The 20,277-nt window shown below is 35.7% G+C and overlaps 1 protein-coding gene across 6 annotated transcripts in view; it reads left to right on the top strand.

Moving 5' to 3' along the window:
- Window positions 1-20,277, top strand: part of EPHA5 (EPH receptor A5) — a 309,529-nt gene that overhangs the window by 219,712 nt on the left and 69,540 nt on the right. For 4 of the 6 annotated variants that reach the window (XM_015565823.1, XM_015565821.1, XM_015565812.1 and 1 more), the window contains one exon: window positions 5,304-5,409. In XM_015565823.1, the coding sequence (XP_015421309.1) occupies window positions 5,304-5,409 (106 nt within the window). The remainder of the gene's footprint in view (window positions 1-5,303; window positions 5,410-20,277) is intronic. The other 2 variants (XM_015565818.1, XM_015565807.1) reach the window with 1 other exon arrangement.

Genomic DNA, 20,277 nt, shown 5'->3' with positions numbered 1-20,277 from the left:
TGCCAATAAAATAATTCAAGTGATTGCACAAAGTACTGCACAAATAATTGTCAAATGATTGGCATATAACAGAAATGCTAGAGAAGCTCTGAAAAGGAAGGGTTAATTTAATTATCACCATTTTTATTCTTTAATTCCGTATTTGACTAAAAAAGGGGTGATAGGTTGTTCCTTAAAGTTGAATCATAATATTTATTTAATATCATAATTTAGTACTTCACTTACATATATTATTTTTATAAGAGTCTGAAAATACTAGAATGCAAGAATTATGGTATGTTAAATGTATTTTCATGTTTTATAATAACAATTTTCTTTTGATGGATGACAAGAATACTGGCTTTCATGAGTCACCATTACTAAGGAAAGTCTAGCCTATTCAGGTATGTTAGGAAAGACAATTATCTGAAGACAATTGCTTTGCACATATACTTTAAAAAGAATTTTCTAATTGGGTACTCAACTTAGAATAATAATGCATAGTATGATACATTGACACATTATGTTATTGGTTTGCTTAATTTTAAAAGTTTATTTAATCATTTATATTATACCTCAGTCATAAAATTGAAGGGCTTTCATTTCATCTACATTATCTTGGGTGTCACAAATATAGTCCTAAAATCAAATGCAAATAATAGTTAAAATAGCAAAAAATGTTTATCTTAGAAAGAATATCCACTTTAATTTTGTTGTGCATATAAATAATGTATTTAAAATTGACCCTTTAAATTATCCTTATTCCTAACAAGTAATGAGAAAAACACCAACAAATAAATGTAACATAAATGAAACCATCAAGCCAAACTAGTTAGCTCTTTTTCTGTTCTTTTTTTACACAAATTGTTTTATAATTTTAATAGTATCAGTGAATCTGTTTTCATTCCTACTGTCCAAGAAACATATTTATGTTTCTTTTATAATTTTTCCCCCAATGCATCACTTCCTTTAATCCAACTACTTTGATTTAAATTTGTATAATCCAACTCCTGGAATAATGCTATTCTGTTTTTCACTGAGATAATTGTAGATTCACGTGCAATTGTAAGCAACAATACAAAGAGAACTCTTGTATACTTTCTTGTTTCCCCCAATGGTAATATTTTGCAAAACTATAGTATCATGTTAAAATAAAGATACTGACATCAATGGAATTCATCAATCTTACATGTCCTAGTTATCGTGTGTGTGTGTGTGTGTGTGTGTGTGTGTGTGTTAAATTCAATATAATTTGGTCAGTTGTGTAGGTTTGTGTATTTACCATCTCAGTCAAGATACTGAATAGTAGCAAAATCATAGGATCCCTCCTGTTGCCTTTCTATAATCACATCCACTTCCTTTGGTGAAAATTCCTATTCCATCACGAATTCCTGGCAACCATTGATTTCTAAACATGCATCCTAAAATTCTGACATTTCGAAATATTTTTTAATTGAGTCATCTAGTATGTGACCTTTTAGCTTAGAATTGGCTTTTTTTACTCAGTATAGAGATTCATCCAAATTGTTGAATATATCAATTTTTTTCTTTTTATCATTGAGTAGTACTTCATGAGGTGTATATACCCCAGCTTATTTAACCATTCACATGTTGAAGGACATCTGAACTGACTCCACTTTTTGCTCTTATAAATAAAGATGCAATGAACATTTAGGTACATATTTTTGAGTCAGCCCAAGTTTACATTTCCCTGGGATAAATACCTAAGAGTACAATTCTTGTATCATGTGGTAGTTGCTTATTTAATATGGTAAGAAAGTGCCAGATTATTTTCCAGCATGGCTGCATCATTTTACACTCCCACCAGCAATGAATGAGTGATCAATTTCTCCACATCTTCATCAGCATTTGGTGCTGTCATTATTTCCTTCCTTCTTTTTTAAAAAAATTATACGGGACAGGTGGGTAGTGATATTTTATTGTGGTTTAAATCTGAATTTTCCTGATGGTTATTAAGTTCAACAACTTTTCATGTTTTTATTTGCTTGCCATGCTGTTTTAAATTATCCCACTATGTAATCATTATAAAAATGGTAACTTTGATCATATTATTCTGATTAAGAAAATTAATAGATACGTATTGCTCTAGGAAACAGATCCCAAATTCTTAGCTTATCCTTCCATAGCTCTCATAATCCTGCTCTAACAACACCTCTCACCTTCCATTTCAACTGCTTAAAAATATAGCTAAAATCTAGAGACTATCTATGTCAGGGGGCCTCAAACTACGGCCCACGGGCCACATGCAAATACAAATATTGTATTTGTTCCTGTTTTGTTTTTTTACTTCAAAATAAGATATGTGCAGTGTGCATAAGAATTTGTTCATAGTTTGTTTGTTTTTTTAACTATAGTCCGGCCCTCCAGCGGTCTGAGGGACAGTGAACTGGCCCCCTGTTTAAAAAGTCTGAGGACCCCTGGTCTATGTAATATGGGTTTGTAGCCCAGGGTGTGAGAAGCAAAGTGAGGGAAAACAATGTGCGTTTCCTACATATGCTACTTTACAGTTTCTAATCATGACACATGGTCATTGAGAAAATAAACGTTGTTATTTACTAAAGAATCAATAAATAAATCAACAAAGGAAAGTCTGGTGAGGATGTGGAAATAAAAGGGGATCTTAGTACACTGTGAGCAGGTATGCAGACTGATACTGGTACAACCACTGAGGTAAACAGCATGGAGTTTCCTCAAAAACTTAAAGGTAGGCCTAGCTGATGCAACATCTTGGGAGAGATAGAAAGGGTTCCAACAGTGGAGTTAGGTAAAACAAAAAGTTATGCAATTATATTTAACAATGGAGTGTAGAATTGACTCTATGTTGTCTCTAAAGTTTAACATCACTAAAACATAGGACGTGGGAGTGGATTTGTGTGCTGAGAAAATGAGGAAGACTCATCATGGAGAGACTCAAAAGCATTGGAGCAGCAGTTGGAGTCCAATCCAAATAATTTTTATAGGCCAAGTCTGCATGGTTTTCTCTAGAAACAGTGCTCTTGCCAAAAAGAAAGGTAAAAGTGAGAAAAAGCAATGGTTCAAGTAATCTGACTTTAGAGAAGATAAAGCAAATCTTAGGAAAGGCTATTAGTGATAGTGGGCTATCTTTTCCTTACCCTCTTTATACTGTTCACCAGGATTAAAATCCCTACTCCAGATCTCAATATCAAGGAGTAGGAGAAAACAGAGTGAAGATCCATTAAATTGCAACTATTAAATCCGAGAAAAGGTTGAATAAGATAGTAGATTTAGGTTGTAAATAGTGATTTTTCTTCGTATGAACAGCTGTTGATGATATTGAGCTCTAAACGCTGGTCTGAAAGGATTGAAAGTGTAGATCAGTTCAAGAAGATGGTCAGAGTGAAACCAAAATCTCAGTGGAACCTCCAAATTATGAAACCGAATGTAGTGTGTTGGGTCTGAGTTCCTTGTTTCAAGAAATCGAATAATGAAGTCAGAGACAAAAACAGTTAGTGGAAGCAAAGTTTATTGGGACCATCCATGTGAATTTAAGTATATTAATCCATGTATAGAGTCCCACATGGCCATAAACCATGGGAGCAACAGGAGTGCATCTCCTGCCATTAACCTAGCGGCTGGAAGAGAGAGAGAGAAAGTGAGCACACTTTTTTGTATATATGCTTGTTAGTTCCTGATTAGTCCTTTCAAAGAATTTTGCCTTAGCAACAGCCTTAAGATTGGTTTATATGCCTTAATATTTTGTGGCTGGTTATCTACAAGTTGTCTGTCTTAGCAATATTTTAAAGCTCATGTCTCCCACAAGCTCCCTTCCTACCCTACCCGGTTGGGTGTATCAGTAACTCCACTAATTTTACTTCCTTTCCTTCCCCCACCTCCCTCAAGAGAGTCAATTTTGGTTAGAAAGAATCAAGGGACAGGTGACAGGAATAGAAAGGGAAGTGTTTAGATGTCCAACATTTATCTGGGGCCAAGATCTGAGAAAAGGTTTGTAAACAACAAAACATGGGAAGTAGGGTTAATATTAGTTTTGATACTTAGGATTTGTAATTTTGGAGGTGAACTAATGCCTCACAATTTATCAGAACCATTGTCATTAAACTATAAGCATGTTGGGTATCCTATTGAGGATTTCCTAAGAACATCAGTAAAATGTATGATACTATTTTAATTGGGTTTAGTTATCAGCACAAAGAAACTTTTTCTTTATTATTGAGGTATTATAGGCCTGGTGCACGACATTCATGAACTCGGTGGGGGAGGGGAACCTCAGCCTGGCCTGTGCCCTCTAGCAGTCCGGGAGTCCTCCAGGGATGTCCGACTGATGGCTTAGGCCCAGGGGGAGTGGGCCTAAGCCGTCAGTTGAACATCCTTAATGCTGCCGCAAAGGCCGGAGAGGCTCCCGCCACCATGGCTGTGCTCACTAGCCATCAGCCCGGCCTGTGGTTGAGCGGTGCTCCCCCTGAGGGAATGCACTGACCACCAGGGAGAAGCTCCTGTGTTGAGCATCTTCCCCCTGGTGGTCAGTGTGTGTCATAGCGACCAGTCATTCTGCCATTTGGTTGATTTGCATATTACCCTTTTACTATATAGGATAACTATCTAATCATGTCTATATTCCTTTTTAATTGTAATTGTATTGTTAAAATATAAAATATTTCATCTAAATCCATGTATTTTAAATAAAAAATAGCATAAACAAATCTAATCTTACTGCCAACTTAAAGTATTAAAATTTGCTTTGATATTTTTTTCAAAAAAGTGGTCTTATTTACAAAGTACAGTATACTTTCTGATCATATTCTGCTTCAAAATATGGTGTCTAAAATTATATCTAGAATAATGATATTACATTTAACTTCACTGGCGTCATAATCACATAATTTTGGACGTCAATCTATGTCTATGTAAGGTAACCAGACTTTTTCTTCTTCTATAGAACAGCCACATGCAAATTCTAAGCATGTCAGAGCACCTCCTATTTAGACTAAGTTGTTTGAAATCAAGGGCTAAGTCCCACTTATCATGAAAACCAAAGATCCCTAGATGACTACTCTGCAAACAATTACACTGTTTCTCTATGATGACAAGGAAATAATCAGTGACTTAGTGATTCTTTCAAATCTCCATTTGGAGAGCAAATATTTTTCCCTAAATATGTGTTTTTTTTTCAATGACACACTTTTGAGAAGATATATTAGAGGGAAATCCCAGCCTAGTGTGGGTGAATTGCTTAAACCATGCATTGATTATAGACCATTAAGCAGTCTTTATTTGAATGCATATGATGACGTTAACGACAAACTCCATTTTCTGTCTTCTATCAGCAGTTGCAGCATCCAGCGATCAAAGCCAGATTCCTATAATTGCTGTGTCTGTGACAGTGGGAGTCATTTTGTTGGCAGTGGTTATGGGCTTCCTCCTCGGTGGAAGGTAAGCGATGAAGCTGTGATTCTCAACTCTTGCAGCTGGTGTCTGCCCTTCTTTGATCTGACCATTTGGCTGTTAAACACATCCCAAAACAAATCAGGCAAGCAGCACATTTATTCGTAGACAACCTCAATGTCTTAGGTATTTCTTAAGCCTTACCTTGTCCCTGTGAGGGCTAGGTTGTAAGCACACAGTTTATCTTTGTCAGGTATGCTTTCTTCACAAGAAACGTATTAACTTATTGTTTATTCTGTCATTGATAAAACCGTATCTTTGATAGAGTTTTTTTTAAAAAAAAAAAACTGACATTTGTTTCCTCTCAGAAGTATTTACGGCTGTCTGCTTTGGTTTTAGCATTTGGGATAGACGATGTCTGTGCCCAGTGGGTTGAGAGGAATAGGACTAATAATTCAAGTTAGCCAGCATTCTGGCCCCACGAGGTGATGGATACAAAGCAGACACTTTGGCAAACAAGCATTTTGTGACATAACCAGCCCGTTTACTGCCTGCTTTTATTTTCAGGTTCTGAATGATTTCAACCTAAATACATCAATCACAGTATATGTGTATTCAAAGGAAATTTTATTGAATGTTTTGTCAATAGATACGTTAATATGTGTATCATATATATACATTTTTATTTTGAAAAAAAATAAAATAGGTAGAGTCCCAATAAAAACTTTCCTTAAATATATATAAATAATTAAACGGACAAATAGAAACATGATTGTACTCTATTCGACAACAAACATATTTAAATATTTGACCTAGGACATTGTTAAAAGGGGTATTTAGTAATGAGAGCTTCAATTTGAAAATGTTCTGGTATAAGAATCCTATAGAAAACTTGGTGAAAGTCTTCATGGAAATACTTAAACCTGCACAAATATGTGAGATGAACTGTAAGGCCCCCCCAAAAGTCAGGAAATCAATATTCATATTGATTTTGTTACTGTTCTAGTCATTTACTTTTAATCTTCAGCATCTATTCAAGTCATAAAAATGCAGAATTAGGAACTTTTCAATACACTACATATTTCATTCTAAAAAGAATTATGACTATATTCATAAATTGCAGTAGCAACAATTTATTTTCATAAATCTTTTACTTCCTTTAAACACCCTTTCTCTTTGTACTTGAAAATTCCATTTCTTCTAATTCTTGTCATTTAAGAGTCCTCAGGCTTTTCTTAAGAATATATGTAGAAATCCATTGCCTACTTTTAATGTTAATATAACAGCAGTGCATTTTTAGAAAATCTCTGGGAAGCTGCTTGTGTGATCTGTGAGGACAGCTAGCCCTTTCCAGGAAGAAAGCTGGGGATCTAGTGCCCACTGATCTCTTCTCTCTAAAGGCACCTGGGGAAAAGTCTCTCCCTTTGTTCCAGATTTCTGGAAGATGAGCTAATTCCACCAGTCTTGTCTTAAAAACTTTGCTCAGATTTTTATCAAATAAGATCACTAAGCTGAGTAAATTGTAATTACTAAAAAAACTACCATGTGAGAATGTGTCTTTTCTACCCCAAAAGGGTAGATAACTGGGATACATTTGGAGAGCTGGTTTGTAATATGATATATTTACTTCTGACTGAGAGGTGAGTTGTTTCTTCCCTTCTAATAACTCCAGAAGCATTACTTATATTAAGGAAATTGAGATCATAAGAAGGTATTTTATTTGTTGAGCCCACACTTAGGAGAAATGAGTAAAACAGGAAGAATGAATCAAGGTCTAGAAGCCAATAAATTTGTGTGTGGGTTTATTAAAAGACAAATCAAATATAACAAATATTTTATTGTAATCTTCTCACACTATATTTATTTAACCTAAGAAAGGTTGATGTGAATTTATTGATGACATGCAGGTATATGGATTCTTCTTATCTGTATGTGAAAAAGCCACCTTTTGTTCATATCCTATATAATAAAAGAGAAACGTGCAAATTAACCATCCCTTGGCTATGCTCAAGCCACGCCCACAAACCTCGCCGATGGGCCACACCCACAAGCTGACCAGAGTGACTATGCAAATTAACCTGACAAAGATGGTGGTTAATTTGCATACGCAGGTGTCAGGTGCCCCAGGAGGCGACAGTGGCCATGGCTGTGGGCTACCAGGCCGCGGGCTCCTAGGACATTCACTGGCTCTGGGAGGCAAGGCTGTAGCCACTCCTGCAGGCTCCAAGGACCGTGTGGGCAGAGAGCAGGAGATTTGGAGGACTTGGCAGAGAAGAAGACCGCTGGACATAGAGCAGAGCAAGAGAGAGGGAGGCTTGGAGAGCGCAGCTCCTCTGTCACCCCAGCTTCCTCATCACAGCTGTGGAAACTGACAGCAGGGAGGAGGAAGTCCCACCCCTACAGAATCAGCTAGAATCAGCCTTTGGTCAGACAGCTCTCAGCAGCCTGATAGCCAGGACTCTCATTCACCTGCATCTCAGACCATGATAGCAGAGAGGTGGGACTATGTCTAAAGAACAACTTTTGGTACAAGGTAGCTCTGCATCCGGAAGATGCCGGCAGTATCAACAGAAAATGTCTGCAGAGCAGCGTGCATCTGATCTTGAAAGAAGGCGGTGCTTGCGACAGGATGTATCTGAAGACCAGATACTGGAAAAACGTCGCTCTGATGCCGAAAAACACTGGCGTTATCGACAGAAAATGTCTAAAGACCAACATGCCTTTGAAGTTGAAAGAAAGCGGTGGCAACAACAGAATATGCCCAGAGAACACTCATCAACAAGTACTACCAATACCGGTAGGAACTGCCTTCTCAGCAAAAATGGAGTACATGAGGACGCAATTCTCGAACATAGTTGAGGTAGAATGACTGTTCGATGTGAATTTTGCCTATCACTAAATTTCTCTGATGAAAAACCATCTGATGGGAAATTTACTAGATGTTACAGCAAAGGGAAAGTCTGTCTAAATGATATACATTTTCCACATTACCCGGCATATTTAAAAAGATTAATGACAAATGAAGATTCTGACAGTAAAAATTTCATGGAAAATATTCGTTCCATAAATAGTTCTTTTGCTTTTGCTTCCATGAGAGCAAATATTGCATCGCCATCAGGATATGGGCCATACAGTTTTAGAATACACGGACAAGTTTATCACCATCCTGGAACTTTACATCCTTCAGATGGTGTTTCTAGGAAGTTTGCTCAACTCTATATTTTGGATACAGCTGAAGCTACAAGTAAAAGATTAACAATGCCAGAAAACCAGGGTTGCTTAGAAAGACTCATGATCAACATCAACAACCTCATGCATGACATAAATGAATTAACAAAATAATATAAGATGTTACATGAGGTAGAAAAGGAAGCCCGATCTGAAGCAGCAGCAAAAGGTATTGCTCCCACAGAAGTAACAATGGCGATTAAATATGAGCGTAACAGTGACCTAGGAAGATATAATTCTCCCATGTAACAGAGGTTCCTGTCATATTCAAAAATGAAGATGGAGAATCTCCCTTCATAAGGGACTTGCTCATTCATTGTAAACCAGATCCCAATAATCCAAATGCCACTAAAATGAAACAAATCAGTATCCTGTTTCCTACATTAGATGCAATGACATATCCTATTCTTTTCCCACATGGTGAACAAAGCTGGGGGACAGATATTGCATTAAGACTCAGAGACAACAGTGTAATCAACAATAATACTAGACAAAATGTAAGGACACGACTCACACAAATGCAGTATTATGAACTTCATCTCTCTGTGTGGGACACGTTTAATCTTATTTTAAATGCAGGAAAATTAACTCAACAGTTTATTGTGGATTTGTATTAAAAAATAGAGGCCAATCAGATAAATTTCATCAAAGCAAGCCAATCTAAGTTGAGAGTTAAAAAATATAGTGGTTTGATGGATTATCTCAAGTCTAGATCTGAAAATGACAATGTGCCTATTGATAAAATGATAATACTTCCATCATCTTCTGAGGGTAGTCCCAGAAATATGCAGCAGCGATATCAGGATGCTATGGCAATTGTACCAAAGTATGGCAAGCCCGATTTATTCATAACCATGACATGCAACCCCAAATGGGCAGATATTGCAAACATTTTACAACGCTGGCAAAAAGTTGCAAACAGGCCTGACTTGGTAGCCAAAGTTTTTAATATTAAGCTGAATGCTCTTTTAAATGATATCTGTAAATTCCATTTATTTGGCAAAGTAATAGCTAAAATTCATGTCATTCAATTTCAAAAACGTGGACTGCCTCACACTCACATATTATTGCACTTAGATAGTCCAAATTACATTCCTCTAATGAATTCCCTTTCAGTGTGCACGAATTTAGTGCTCCGGGCTAGTAGTATGTGTGTGTGTGTGTGTGTGTGTGACTTAAAAGCACTTTGTTTTGTTATATTTATAACATTACACAAACTATTATTGCGTAACTGAATATAGCTCAGCATACAGGTACACAGAAATTCCATATGTCCCTGAGTTTCTTGTACAAGAATAACTAAGTTTTAGTATAACTCAGTTATACTGGAATCACATTTACACCAAAGACACAAATTTAATTTTCATTATAACTAAGTCCAAGATGTGGTTAGATAAAATTGTAAATGCATTGTCTTACAGAAATATATTACTTTTTAAAAATAACAACCTTATGAATTTATGGATTGTTGACTCATATGAATTCCTTTAGATTGTCAAATAAAAATTTTTAAAAATGGCAACAGCCAACACAACAACTGTCTAGTGTGAATGAATCATAATAATATCTATTTTTGTCAGAAAGTCAAAAAACCTGTGTTTTTTGGTGTGCTGTAGAATTTTAGTAATTTGTCTATGTGTGCCATGAGATGAAAAAGGTTGAAAATTGCTGCCATAGAGCATTTTCATAGAACAACTGAACAATTGACATGGCCTCAGCAAGCTATGAGCTAATTACGCTGGGGTGGATAGAGATGAAACTTCCTGATATGCACAGCATGTTGTAATTGTTTTTTAATCTTTCTCTTATTGGCAATGACATTGCACATTGATAACTTTCTTATTATAGCTTAATTTTGTGGCTTTTTTCTACTATATACTATTTTATAGGTAAAAATTGTTTAATCAATCAAGCTTTTATTAGAGATTGACATTTTCACCGTCTTCCAGTTTATGTTTGAAAAAGTCTATTACTGTGTGCTTCCCCTCTTTTTTCTTTCCTTTGAAATTGATCACTAATATTATTTAGTTGTCATTTTTTCTCGGTGTTCCCATTTTATATGGGAGCTTCATTCTGGAAATTGATTACTGGACACTTCTTAGATATAAACCTAAATTATCAGGATTTTTTGGTATAGAAAATACAAAGAAAACCTCTTTCAGTGGACGGAAACTTTATTCTTTTAACTTGGCTTACCATAGACATCTTGAGATTAAAGAATACATTTTTAACACCTGTTTCTGATCCCTTGTTTACTACATGTTCACACATTTAATTAAAAACTAAGAAAATATCAGACTTGGCTTTTCTATTATTAATTTCACATGTACTCTCAGTGGTTAAAGACATACACACTTTACACACATACATGTCACACATATTTACACATGTTTTGCATGTAAACACAAGAAAGGCAAAGCTGTTTGCCAGTTTTAAAATTGGGAAACAACAACAACAACAAAAAACTATAATTCCTAAAGAGATGAAAAGATCCTCTGAAGCTGTTTGGCCTTGGGTATGAATTTAAGGCTATTTATATGTGACTTTCATGTTATGATGTTCCTGAAGTGTTAAGTTTGGTCTTAGCAGTGGTTTAATGCCTATAAAAACAGATGAACTATTTTCTGGGCAAAATATCTTCTCTTGTTTATCCTGATTATATTAAAATACTGTGAGTTGACATACAACTACTAAACTCTATTTCCCTTTGTTTTACATTAAACAATTGAAATCAATCCTTTGAAATGTTCCTTAGTTTTCTGAGGCGAAACATATTCACGGGTCAATGGATACTATACTTGGAGGCTAACCTATCAAACTTAAGATACTGAGGCCATATCAGAAATCTAGAGAAAAAAAATCCATTTGTATAAAATGCTTCTTTAGGTATTTTTATTATTGAGAGTGATATTTAAATTTAAACTTTGCAGTTTTTTCAAGTCTCTTAAAGTTTAACAGGTTGTAAATTACATAGTCCATTCTCCCCAGTCATCCATTACAAACATTAAGCATCATCTGCATGTCAAACACTAAGATAGGTCCAGGTCACACGATGTAAGAAAACAATGTCCTTTTTTTTTTTTTCAAACCGTTTCTATATTAATTTAGTAGTCTGACAAATGGACAGAATTTTATAAACATAATTACAACAGCTATAGATAAAAAGAAGAGTTTAAATTACAATCACTTCCTTCATTGTTACACATTTCCTTGGACTAAAATGGTAGTCTGATTCATTAATTCAAGAAATATATGAATTCTTATTATGTGCCTATCACTGTTCTTATTTCTTGATGAAAAATCTGCTAGACTTATAAACTTTTCCTTAAGTTTATTTGGAGCCACATTATTATGCAAGCATTTTGAATACAATTATTTAATTCACACAAGTGCCAGAGTTCTGCCTACATTTGATATCAAAGCATAAACTCTTAAGTAAATACTTTTTAAAGACTGTGAAATATTCTAAAACCTTCAGAGAAGTCCCTTTGCCTAATGGAAGTAACACAATAATAGTATTGGTAATCACGTATAACATTCTCTAGCATGAATTGCATAATATCTACTATGAGGCACTCTTCCAGGAGTTTTGCATGTGATAACTGACAACACTATGTCTAAGTACTAGTTCTGTCTCCAATTTATACTTGATAAAAGTATTTTCTTGCTGTTTCTTGAACACTGTAAAAATAGTCCAGTCTTAAGGCTGGAGTGGCTCTACTTGATAACTCACACTCCCTTGCCCCAGAGAACCACATAGTTTCCTCTTTCATTCATGTCTGTTCATTCTCAACCTCTCAATTGAACTTACTATGATGACCCATGATTCCTTCTACTGCACATCAGACGCCCTCACTCAGATTTGTGTCTTCATAACACTTGTTACCATTTTATACCAAACACTAATTGCTTATGTAGCACGTATGTTTTTGTTCTGTTGATTTTTTGTTTGTTTGTTGACCCTACTAGAATATAAGGTTCATGATGGCAGGTCTTTTTATTTCTGGGCTTTTATTACCTCTGGGACAATGTTAGAACATAAGTGTTGTATACAGTTAGTTAGTGAGGGCCTGAGGCTTGAAAGCAACTCTGACTTTAAGACTCTTCATTAAAAAACTTCCCAATCAGTGACTTATTCTTATTCAGCTATGTGATTTGGGTGAAACTCTGAACTGTTATGTGCCAAGTTGCTGATTCTCTGCAGCTAAAATTATTGGTATTCACATTTAAAAACTTTCCAAACTTACCAGTAATATGAATGAAATACCTCTCAGAAAATTAATGTCAGTAAGTAAAAGAAAGTAAGCAAGAAATACATTGGATTTTCATGAATTATCCCTCTGTCTTTGCACATAAAAATGTACCTGGTAAGTTGTATTTATTCTACAATCATACACATCAAATGTCACCAACTCCAGGACCATTCCTGATTTTGTCAAAGCTAATTTCACTATATATATATATTAATTTCAGAGAGAATGGGAGAGAGAGATAGAAACATCAATGATGAGAGAGAATCATCCATTGGCTGCCTCCTGCACACCCCCTACTGGAGATTGTGCCTGCAACCCAGGCATGTGCCCTTGACCGGAATTGAACCTGGGACCCTTCAGTCGCAGGCCAATGCTTTATCCGCTAAGCCAAACCAGCTAGGGCAAAGCTAATTTCACTTTAGTTCTCCCTCAAAACATTTTATTCCCAAATGAAAAAGTTTTAGGTCTTTATTTTATATATGCCTCCCTGATAAGTATGTGCTCATCAGATTACAGGATAGTTTCTCAGTAAATGTCCAATGACTGTATAAATAGTGAAGCTAGAGTTCAGGACTCTTTAAAATATGCTTCAAACTACTTTTCCAGCATGATCATTATATGTTTTTGACATGGACTCTGTTGGCTGCATAGGACAGATGCCAAATTTAAATTCCCTTAATCCAAAAGAGAATTAAAGATCATATAGATGAAACATTGCAGAGGCTTTGAAAATATCCAAAAGACAGGCACCTATAGACTCAGGTGGTAAAACAGTATCTGCTATGTCATTGGAAACACATGATCCAATAATGCTCTGGCATAAATATAGTTTTCATGCCACTAATCAAAATGAGGTTATTTAGTTCGACCCTGGGACACTTGGATATTGACAGATAAAATGAGGGAAACAGATCCAGCAAGAGGAGACTGAGAAGAACTGGCCCGTGAGATGGCAGGAAAGCAGACCATCGTTGCCTCTTGGAAGGGGGAATGGTCACCGTGTTGAACTCAACTCACTAGTGTAGAGCTCTTGCCCTTCACTCTCAGAGCTCACGTGGCACAGGCTCTGACAGAAGCCAGATATGCAGCTCCAGAGAGTAAATCAATCAACAGCACTGGGACCTTAACTCAGCAGAGGGTGGAGAAATTACACTGCATGACGCAGCACAGTAGGAGCTCACGCTTGACCCCAGAGATAGGGCCAGTCTCATATGGTCCACAGGAACTGAGAATGAGGAAAGAGGATCTCACTCTGTGTCTTTTTCAACTTTCACTACTACTTACCCACATGTCAAAACCCACATCAACCATTCTTCCTGTCATAAAGTCTTCCCTATTCCCTTAGCCAAAGCATTCTGTCTGGCAACTGAAATCTCAAAACAATATATCAGTATTTCTCATGGGATTTACACTTTCAACCACAACTTAAATAGTACATGGAGTAACTATCTTCACTTCCCTGCCACCATTAAGTATTTAGCAGACAGAGACTTCTGTGGCTCTCCCCAAAAACCTAATTGAATGAATATTTCATAAGTTGTTGAAATATTGATAAACTGTGCATCAGTCAACTATTTCATGAGCTTTGTCTAATTTTTCACTATTAATAGTTTGGGGAAAGGAAAATGTCAGTAAACTCTAACATAAGCTTAACAGAATACCTAACTTTGTAAATATGTTTTCTTCCTCAAACATGAACATTTTGGTGCCATCACAAAATAAATGCAATGATTTAAAAGATGTATTATGTAAGAGTTAAGAAACCTTCACCAGTTCATATTATTTATTTGACATCTGTGATGATGCACCTGGTGATCTCAAGTAGCATGACCTTTTATAAATAATAATGTATGTCAACATATTTGTACTCCTCTCCTAATTCTCTTCAAGTTAGGAACATCATGGAAAGGTTGATATATTTGGCGTCTCCAATATAACTAAGATTATTTCGTTTCAAAACTTGATATGTTTTGATAAAAAAAACTACAATATGAGCATATTTTACTATAATAATATTTTATTTGAAAATAAATTATAGACAAATATTTATAATCACATGAGCAATCACTGGTTTTAGAAAAGAGCTCATCAAAAGCTATTCTCAGTGGTTTATGAATTAGCAATAGATGTGATTTTATAATACTGTAATAAATCCAGACGTGTGTATTGATTTACTATCTGAGAGTTGTTATCCCATCTATTTTCTCATGATTGCATGCTTTTTTCTTCAAAGGCTCTGAATCAAAGATAATTAGTGAGCAGTTCATAATTTATTAATAACTGACAAATGAGGATCAGGGTGGAATAGTGCCAGAAAGAATAGGAGCTTTGCAACAACTAATTGCTCACTGTGGGAAGTAAACCATCCTAGGAAACTGAACCCAAGAGGGTAACTGGGCCAATTACTCAACATTATTGAATATCCCACCTGTGACTCCTCACAGATCAAACACTCAGGAAGTTATATGGAGGCAAATATTTGGAGGGAAAAACTCCATGGCATTGGAAACAAGTTAATATCATTGATTTGCAAAGCTGAAAATGATTTGAGAAAAGCATCTAGGGACTCTCAGATTTCAAGTGCAGGTAAAAAACACAAGAGCAAAATATACCTTTGGTGTGAAGCCCCATTTCTTTAAGAATGTGATGCCCATCTGAAAGTCAGAGCAGCAGGCTAGCATGCCATAAGATGCTGTGCTGTGAAGGAAGGCTCTGCTAGGTTTCTGGGAATCTTACCAGGACTCTCAGAGACCACAATAACATAGGCTCCCACAGGAACCTGATACCCAGCTCTACAGAGAAAATCAATAGCATCACCCTATGCCAAAGGGTAGAACTCTATTCAACAAAAAATCAGTTTCCTGAGTCATGTCTGGGAGTATATTCATTGCTGAGAAATGAAGCAAGTGAACAGAATTGTTGTAGATCTCCACCTTCAGCATACTAAATAATGTTTATATAGATATTATTTTATCTATGCTGCCTCTGGGCTCTCAAATCTATTCTTCTAATCTAGTTTGTACCTAGATCACATCCATTTAAATGTTATAATTTAAAAATATTTTAAATATTTAGTCGGGTAAATGCCTATTGGGAAATCACATATGGTTACAATTATAAATCCTATAAAATAAAAGGGTAACCCCCTGGCAATGGGCAAGGAGACACCTGATTGGTGGTGTTGCTCTTATATCAGTCAGGGGCAGAGCAGACCTACAGTCCTTAGTTCATCCTAACTTGATGCCTGTGTCGGTGGCCAGAGCTGTTTCATGCCTGAGGCACATTAAAAAAAAAAAGGGTAATATGCAAATCGACTGAAGAGTGAAACGATTGGTTCCTATGATGCACACTGACTACCAGGGGGCAGACGCTCAATGCATGAGCTGCCCCCTGGTGGTCAATGTGCTCCAACAGGGGGAGCGCTGCTCAGCTACAAGCCAGGCTGATGACTGGGGAGCTTAGTGGCCTGCCTTTGCAGCAGCACTAAGGCAGTGCTAGGGATGTCTGACTGTTGGCTTAGACCCACTCTCCCAAGGGCTCCTGGACTGCAAAATGGCTCAGGCCAGGCCAAGGGGACCCCACCCCCCACCCAGTGCATGAATGTCATGCACCGGGCCTCTAGTATTTTATATAAAAACATATTTATACACCATTATACACTTACACATATACATTTATACACCACTGCAATAATAATAACCACTGTTATGCTATATACAAATATAATGTATTAAAATAGTTGATATTTATTATCATTATATTTAATTTTAAACACATGACAATTATCATAATGTATAATTTTAATAATACAAACCAACAATAATAGAAAATAAAATGTACTTACATGGAATTTAAACAGTTTGATATAAAAATGAACATTTAGCCTCCTTTTAAGGTGTTCTAATAATTCAATTCCCATAATATTTTCTCACAAAATACACATTCTTGTTTCATAATTTCAGTATACTTCCACAATTACTTTAATTACTTGAGAGTGAAGTAGTTAAATTGAAACATTAGTCATTCTTGTTTCCTACTTTATAGGTATAATGTTGATAGATGTGATTCAAATTTGGAAAAACATTCAATAGCCATAATGAAGAGAGCTAAATAAATCAGAACATAAATATTTGGCTTATTCTTTGACTAATCTCCTTTTTATGAGGCACTCATGATTTTAATTAATATCATATTTTCACCAAGACAAATGAGTGTTTAAAATAAATCTTATTATCAGAGTTGTGCTTAAAATATTCTTATTTTTAAGCTGGAAAAACTAGCATGACTTTTTGCTACTTTACCTGCCCTTACTTTTTTCTTTTCTACTTCTCTCAAAATAAATTAAAACCTAAAATTGGTAAGCACAGCAAGGTTAGTCATGACAGTCATGCACTTCTCTCTAAGAGGACTTACAGATAGACCAGTGTCAGCTATGAAATGACTGCCAGTCAGAGAAAGTTCAGTGGGAGGAGCTTTTGGTAACATTAGGAGTGGAGATAACTTGTTCAGTAAAGGTGTCTTCCTGTAACACAAACACATCATTCAGTGTTTTGTATCTCAACAATATTGTTGTGCCTGAACAGAACTAGGATGGGGGAGAGAACGAAGATGAATCTAGGTAATTTATCTTTATTGAACTGGTAAAGATGTTCTCTTCCATGGAAATAAACAAAATGCACCCAAATGAGAGCAAGCAAAGGCTATCTATTAGGAGCATGCTACAGCAAGGCAATCTTACACCATGACTTGCCTTCGCTGTGAAAGCCTTTTAATGAAAAGTAAAAATAGCGAAGTCTTCAGGTATACCTTGATTGGAGATTATTGACATGGGTATCTAGAGGTGGGCTAACTGTAATTGGGGCATCTTATGCCATTGTTTGAGGGACCTCTTTGGCTTCCTCCAATTGGTCCCAAGCTGGAAGTGGAGACAAAAATCATGGAAGCTGGTATGAATTTATAAAGTCCTAATCATTTGGGATGATTGCTGCACAAGTTGTGGTTTGGCTGCCTGGGCTACTGCTACAGATTTGGAATCAAAGTTCTATATTTTTATTTGGTCTGGCCATTGCCCATGTGTATATTTAGTCTGTCACTTCATACATTTTACTAAATAACTCTACAGGCTTTTAATAAACTTAGTGCTCAATATATTTTTTTTTAATTTAAAAGAAAACACTTTAAGGATTGCAACCATAAATATACTGTGAATTTCTTTTGTTAAATGATCAGGTGAATAACTAGTTCAAATCAGTGTCACCTTGAATATTATTGATTTATGGAAAAATGAATTTTGCTGTTAGGGGATAGAAATTATTTAAGAAGGATTTTGATTTATCAAGTAACTTAACAAAATCTAATGTAATTACAATGCCAGAGGAGGAAAGGGGGAGATAAGAAAAAAAATAATAGAGAAAGTGGAGTTGAGACTTTGGTGAAACAAAAATTCTGCATTTTTTGGTGATTTGCCAGTTTTTGAAGTCAGATGTTAGTTTAAAGTTTGCTGGCTGCCCCATCTATATATTGCCTACAATGTCCTATTACTTATTTGCTACTTGAGAAGAAAGTTGCATTTTCAAAAGTTTTAAAAATATATCTATATTGGATAGGGTAATGTAGACCAAATACATTAAAATGCATTAGTGTTTAATCAATCATATCTAACTTACAGCTTATATTTATTTACATATATTATATGCACATGTAAATATAGTATATGAACACATGTGTATATACTAATATAGTACTGACATTTAATTATTTAAATTTGAGTGATAAAAATTAAATCATGCATATAAAGGTGAAACAATTTAATTTTCCTGCTCAAAATATCACACTGGAGCTGCTTTTTGCAGAAATACTTGTGTATTGTGCAGCCCCTCTTTTGTTACAGGCTCACTACAGTAGATTTTTCTAACCTTGGTGACCAGTAGAGGTTGCTTTTATGAAGGAATTTGACCCTTTGATATGCTTTCTGATACTTTAACATGGACAGTCTAATAGTGAGACAGTCATGCAGCCAGATAATTTTAATGTAACACCATTAGCACTGTATTTTTGACAAATTGGTGCAAAAATAAAATAGAAGATATGTTTATCTTTGCCTTAGTGAGGACAGAAATATTGTTACAGAGATGATAGATTTAAACTGGACCTGGAAGATGAAAATTTGTTTTACAAGTTAGTTGAGAGTATATTTGAGAAAGGCATGTAGGCATGGAGGCACATGTATGTCCAATTTACTGTGACTCCAGAGACCCGTCTAAAATGCCTTACACAACCTTTCCCTGTGACTCAGTGCCATTTCTTCCTGCTTCTTTAATAGTATGAGCTTTGTCTTATATAAATATGATAAATATATATCTACATCCTACATAATAAAGCAGTAATATGCAAATGACCATCACACCCTCACACAAGATGGCTGTCCCCATGTGGTCCCAAGATTGCCAGTAGGGGAGAGAAGATGTGGGCGATCAGGCCAGCCGGGTAGGACCAGGCCGGCAGGGTAAGGCAGGTAGGGGCAACCAGGCTGGCAGAGGAGGGCAGTTAGGGGAGCACAGGCCGGCAGGGGAGGGCATATAGATATATATGCTTTACTCTACCTCAAAGAGAAAACCTTGTGTGTCAAAATACCCATCACTTCTTGAAGGCTCTCCTGACCCATCTGTGGAAAAACTAAGCTTTGCTTTCATATAATCTTATATGGTAAATCTGTCGGTCAATTGCTCAGATAATTTTACAGTTTTGTTATTTTGTTTTAAGATATTAGGATTCTCAAATAATCCAAGTAGCTAGTACTGAAATATAGAAGGATAAAAATTCTGCCATTTAGCATTAAACTTGCTATGAAAAGAAATCTGTAGAAATAAATGTTAGGGGAAAAAAATCCTGTTGTTTAAAAGATAGAGGCTAGGATGAAATTTACAGTCACTTAACAAACCAGTCTTCATTTGTAGATAATATTAAAATACCATTGTAAATAAATTGTAGGAGAATTGTTTAAAATACTTACCAAAGAACAAATTGTTTTAAGCACCTACAGGAACTTGTGAAGCTTTTATTAACATGCAGACTATTAATATGCTAATTACAAACTGTTCTCTTTTATTCATTAAGTAAATTCTCCTAAGACTATTATAAGACACATCACTCACTTCAAGTATTTATTGAGTACCTCTTGGATCAGTGGTTCTCAACCTGGAGGAAATTTAGGATCAACTAACAGCTTTTGAAAAATGATGATGCTGGGTCCCATCACCAAGATGTTCTGAGTTACTTATTCTGGGGTGAGGCCTGGGCCTTAGTTTTTCTTCCTGTGTGGTTTGTTTGTTTGTTTGTTTGTTGTTTTCATCTCCCTGGTTGACTTAATCTGTATACAGTTTAGAATCTTTACACAGTATGAGTAGGAAGCTGATTTTAGTAAATACTAGAGGCC

This window comes from Myotis davidii, unplaced genomic scaffold, assembly GCF_000327345.1.
Source record: "Myotis davidii unplaced genomic scaffold, ASM32734v1 scaffold31, whole genome shotgun sequence".
Classification (NCBI taxonomy): domain Eukaryota; kingdom Metazoa; phylum Chordata; class Mammalia; order Chiroptera; family Vespertilionidae; genus Myotis; species Myotis davidii.
The sequence above is the reverse complement of the archived record's forward strand: the minus strand, read 5'-3'. Positions and strand labels throughout refer to the sequence as shown.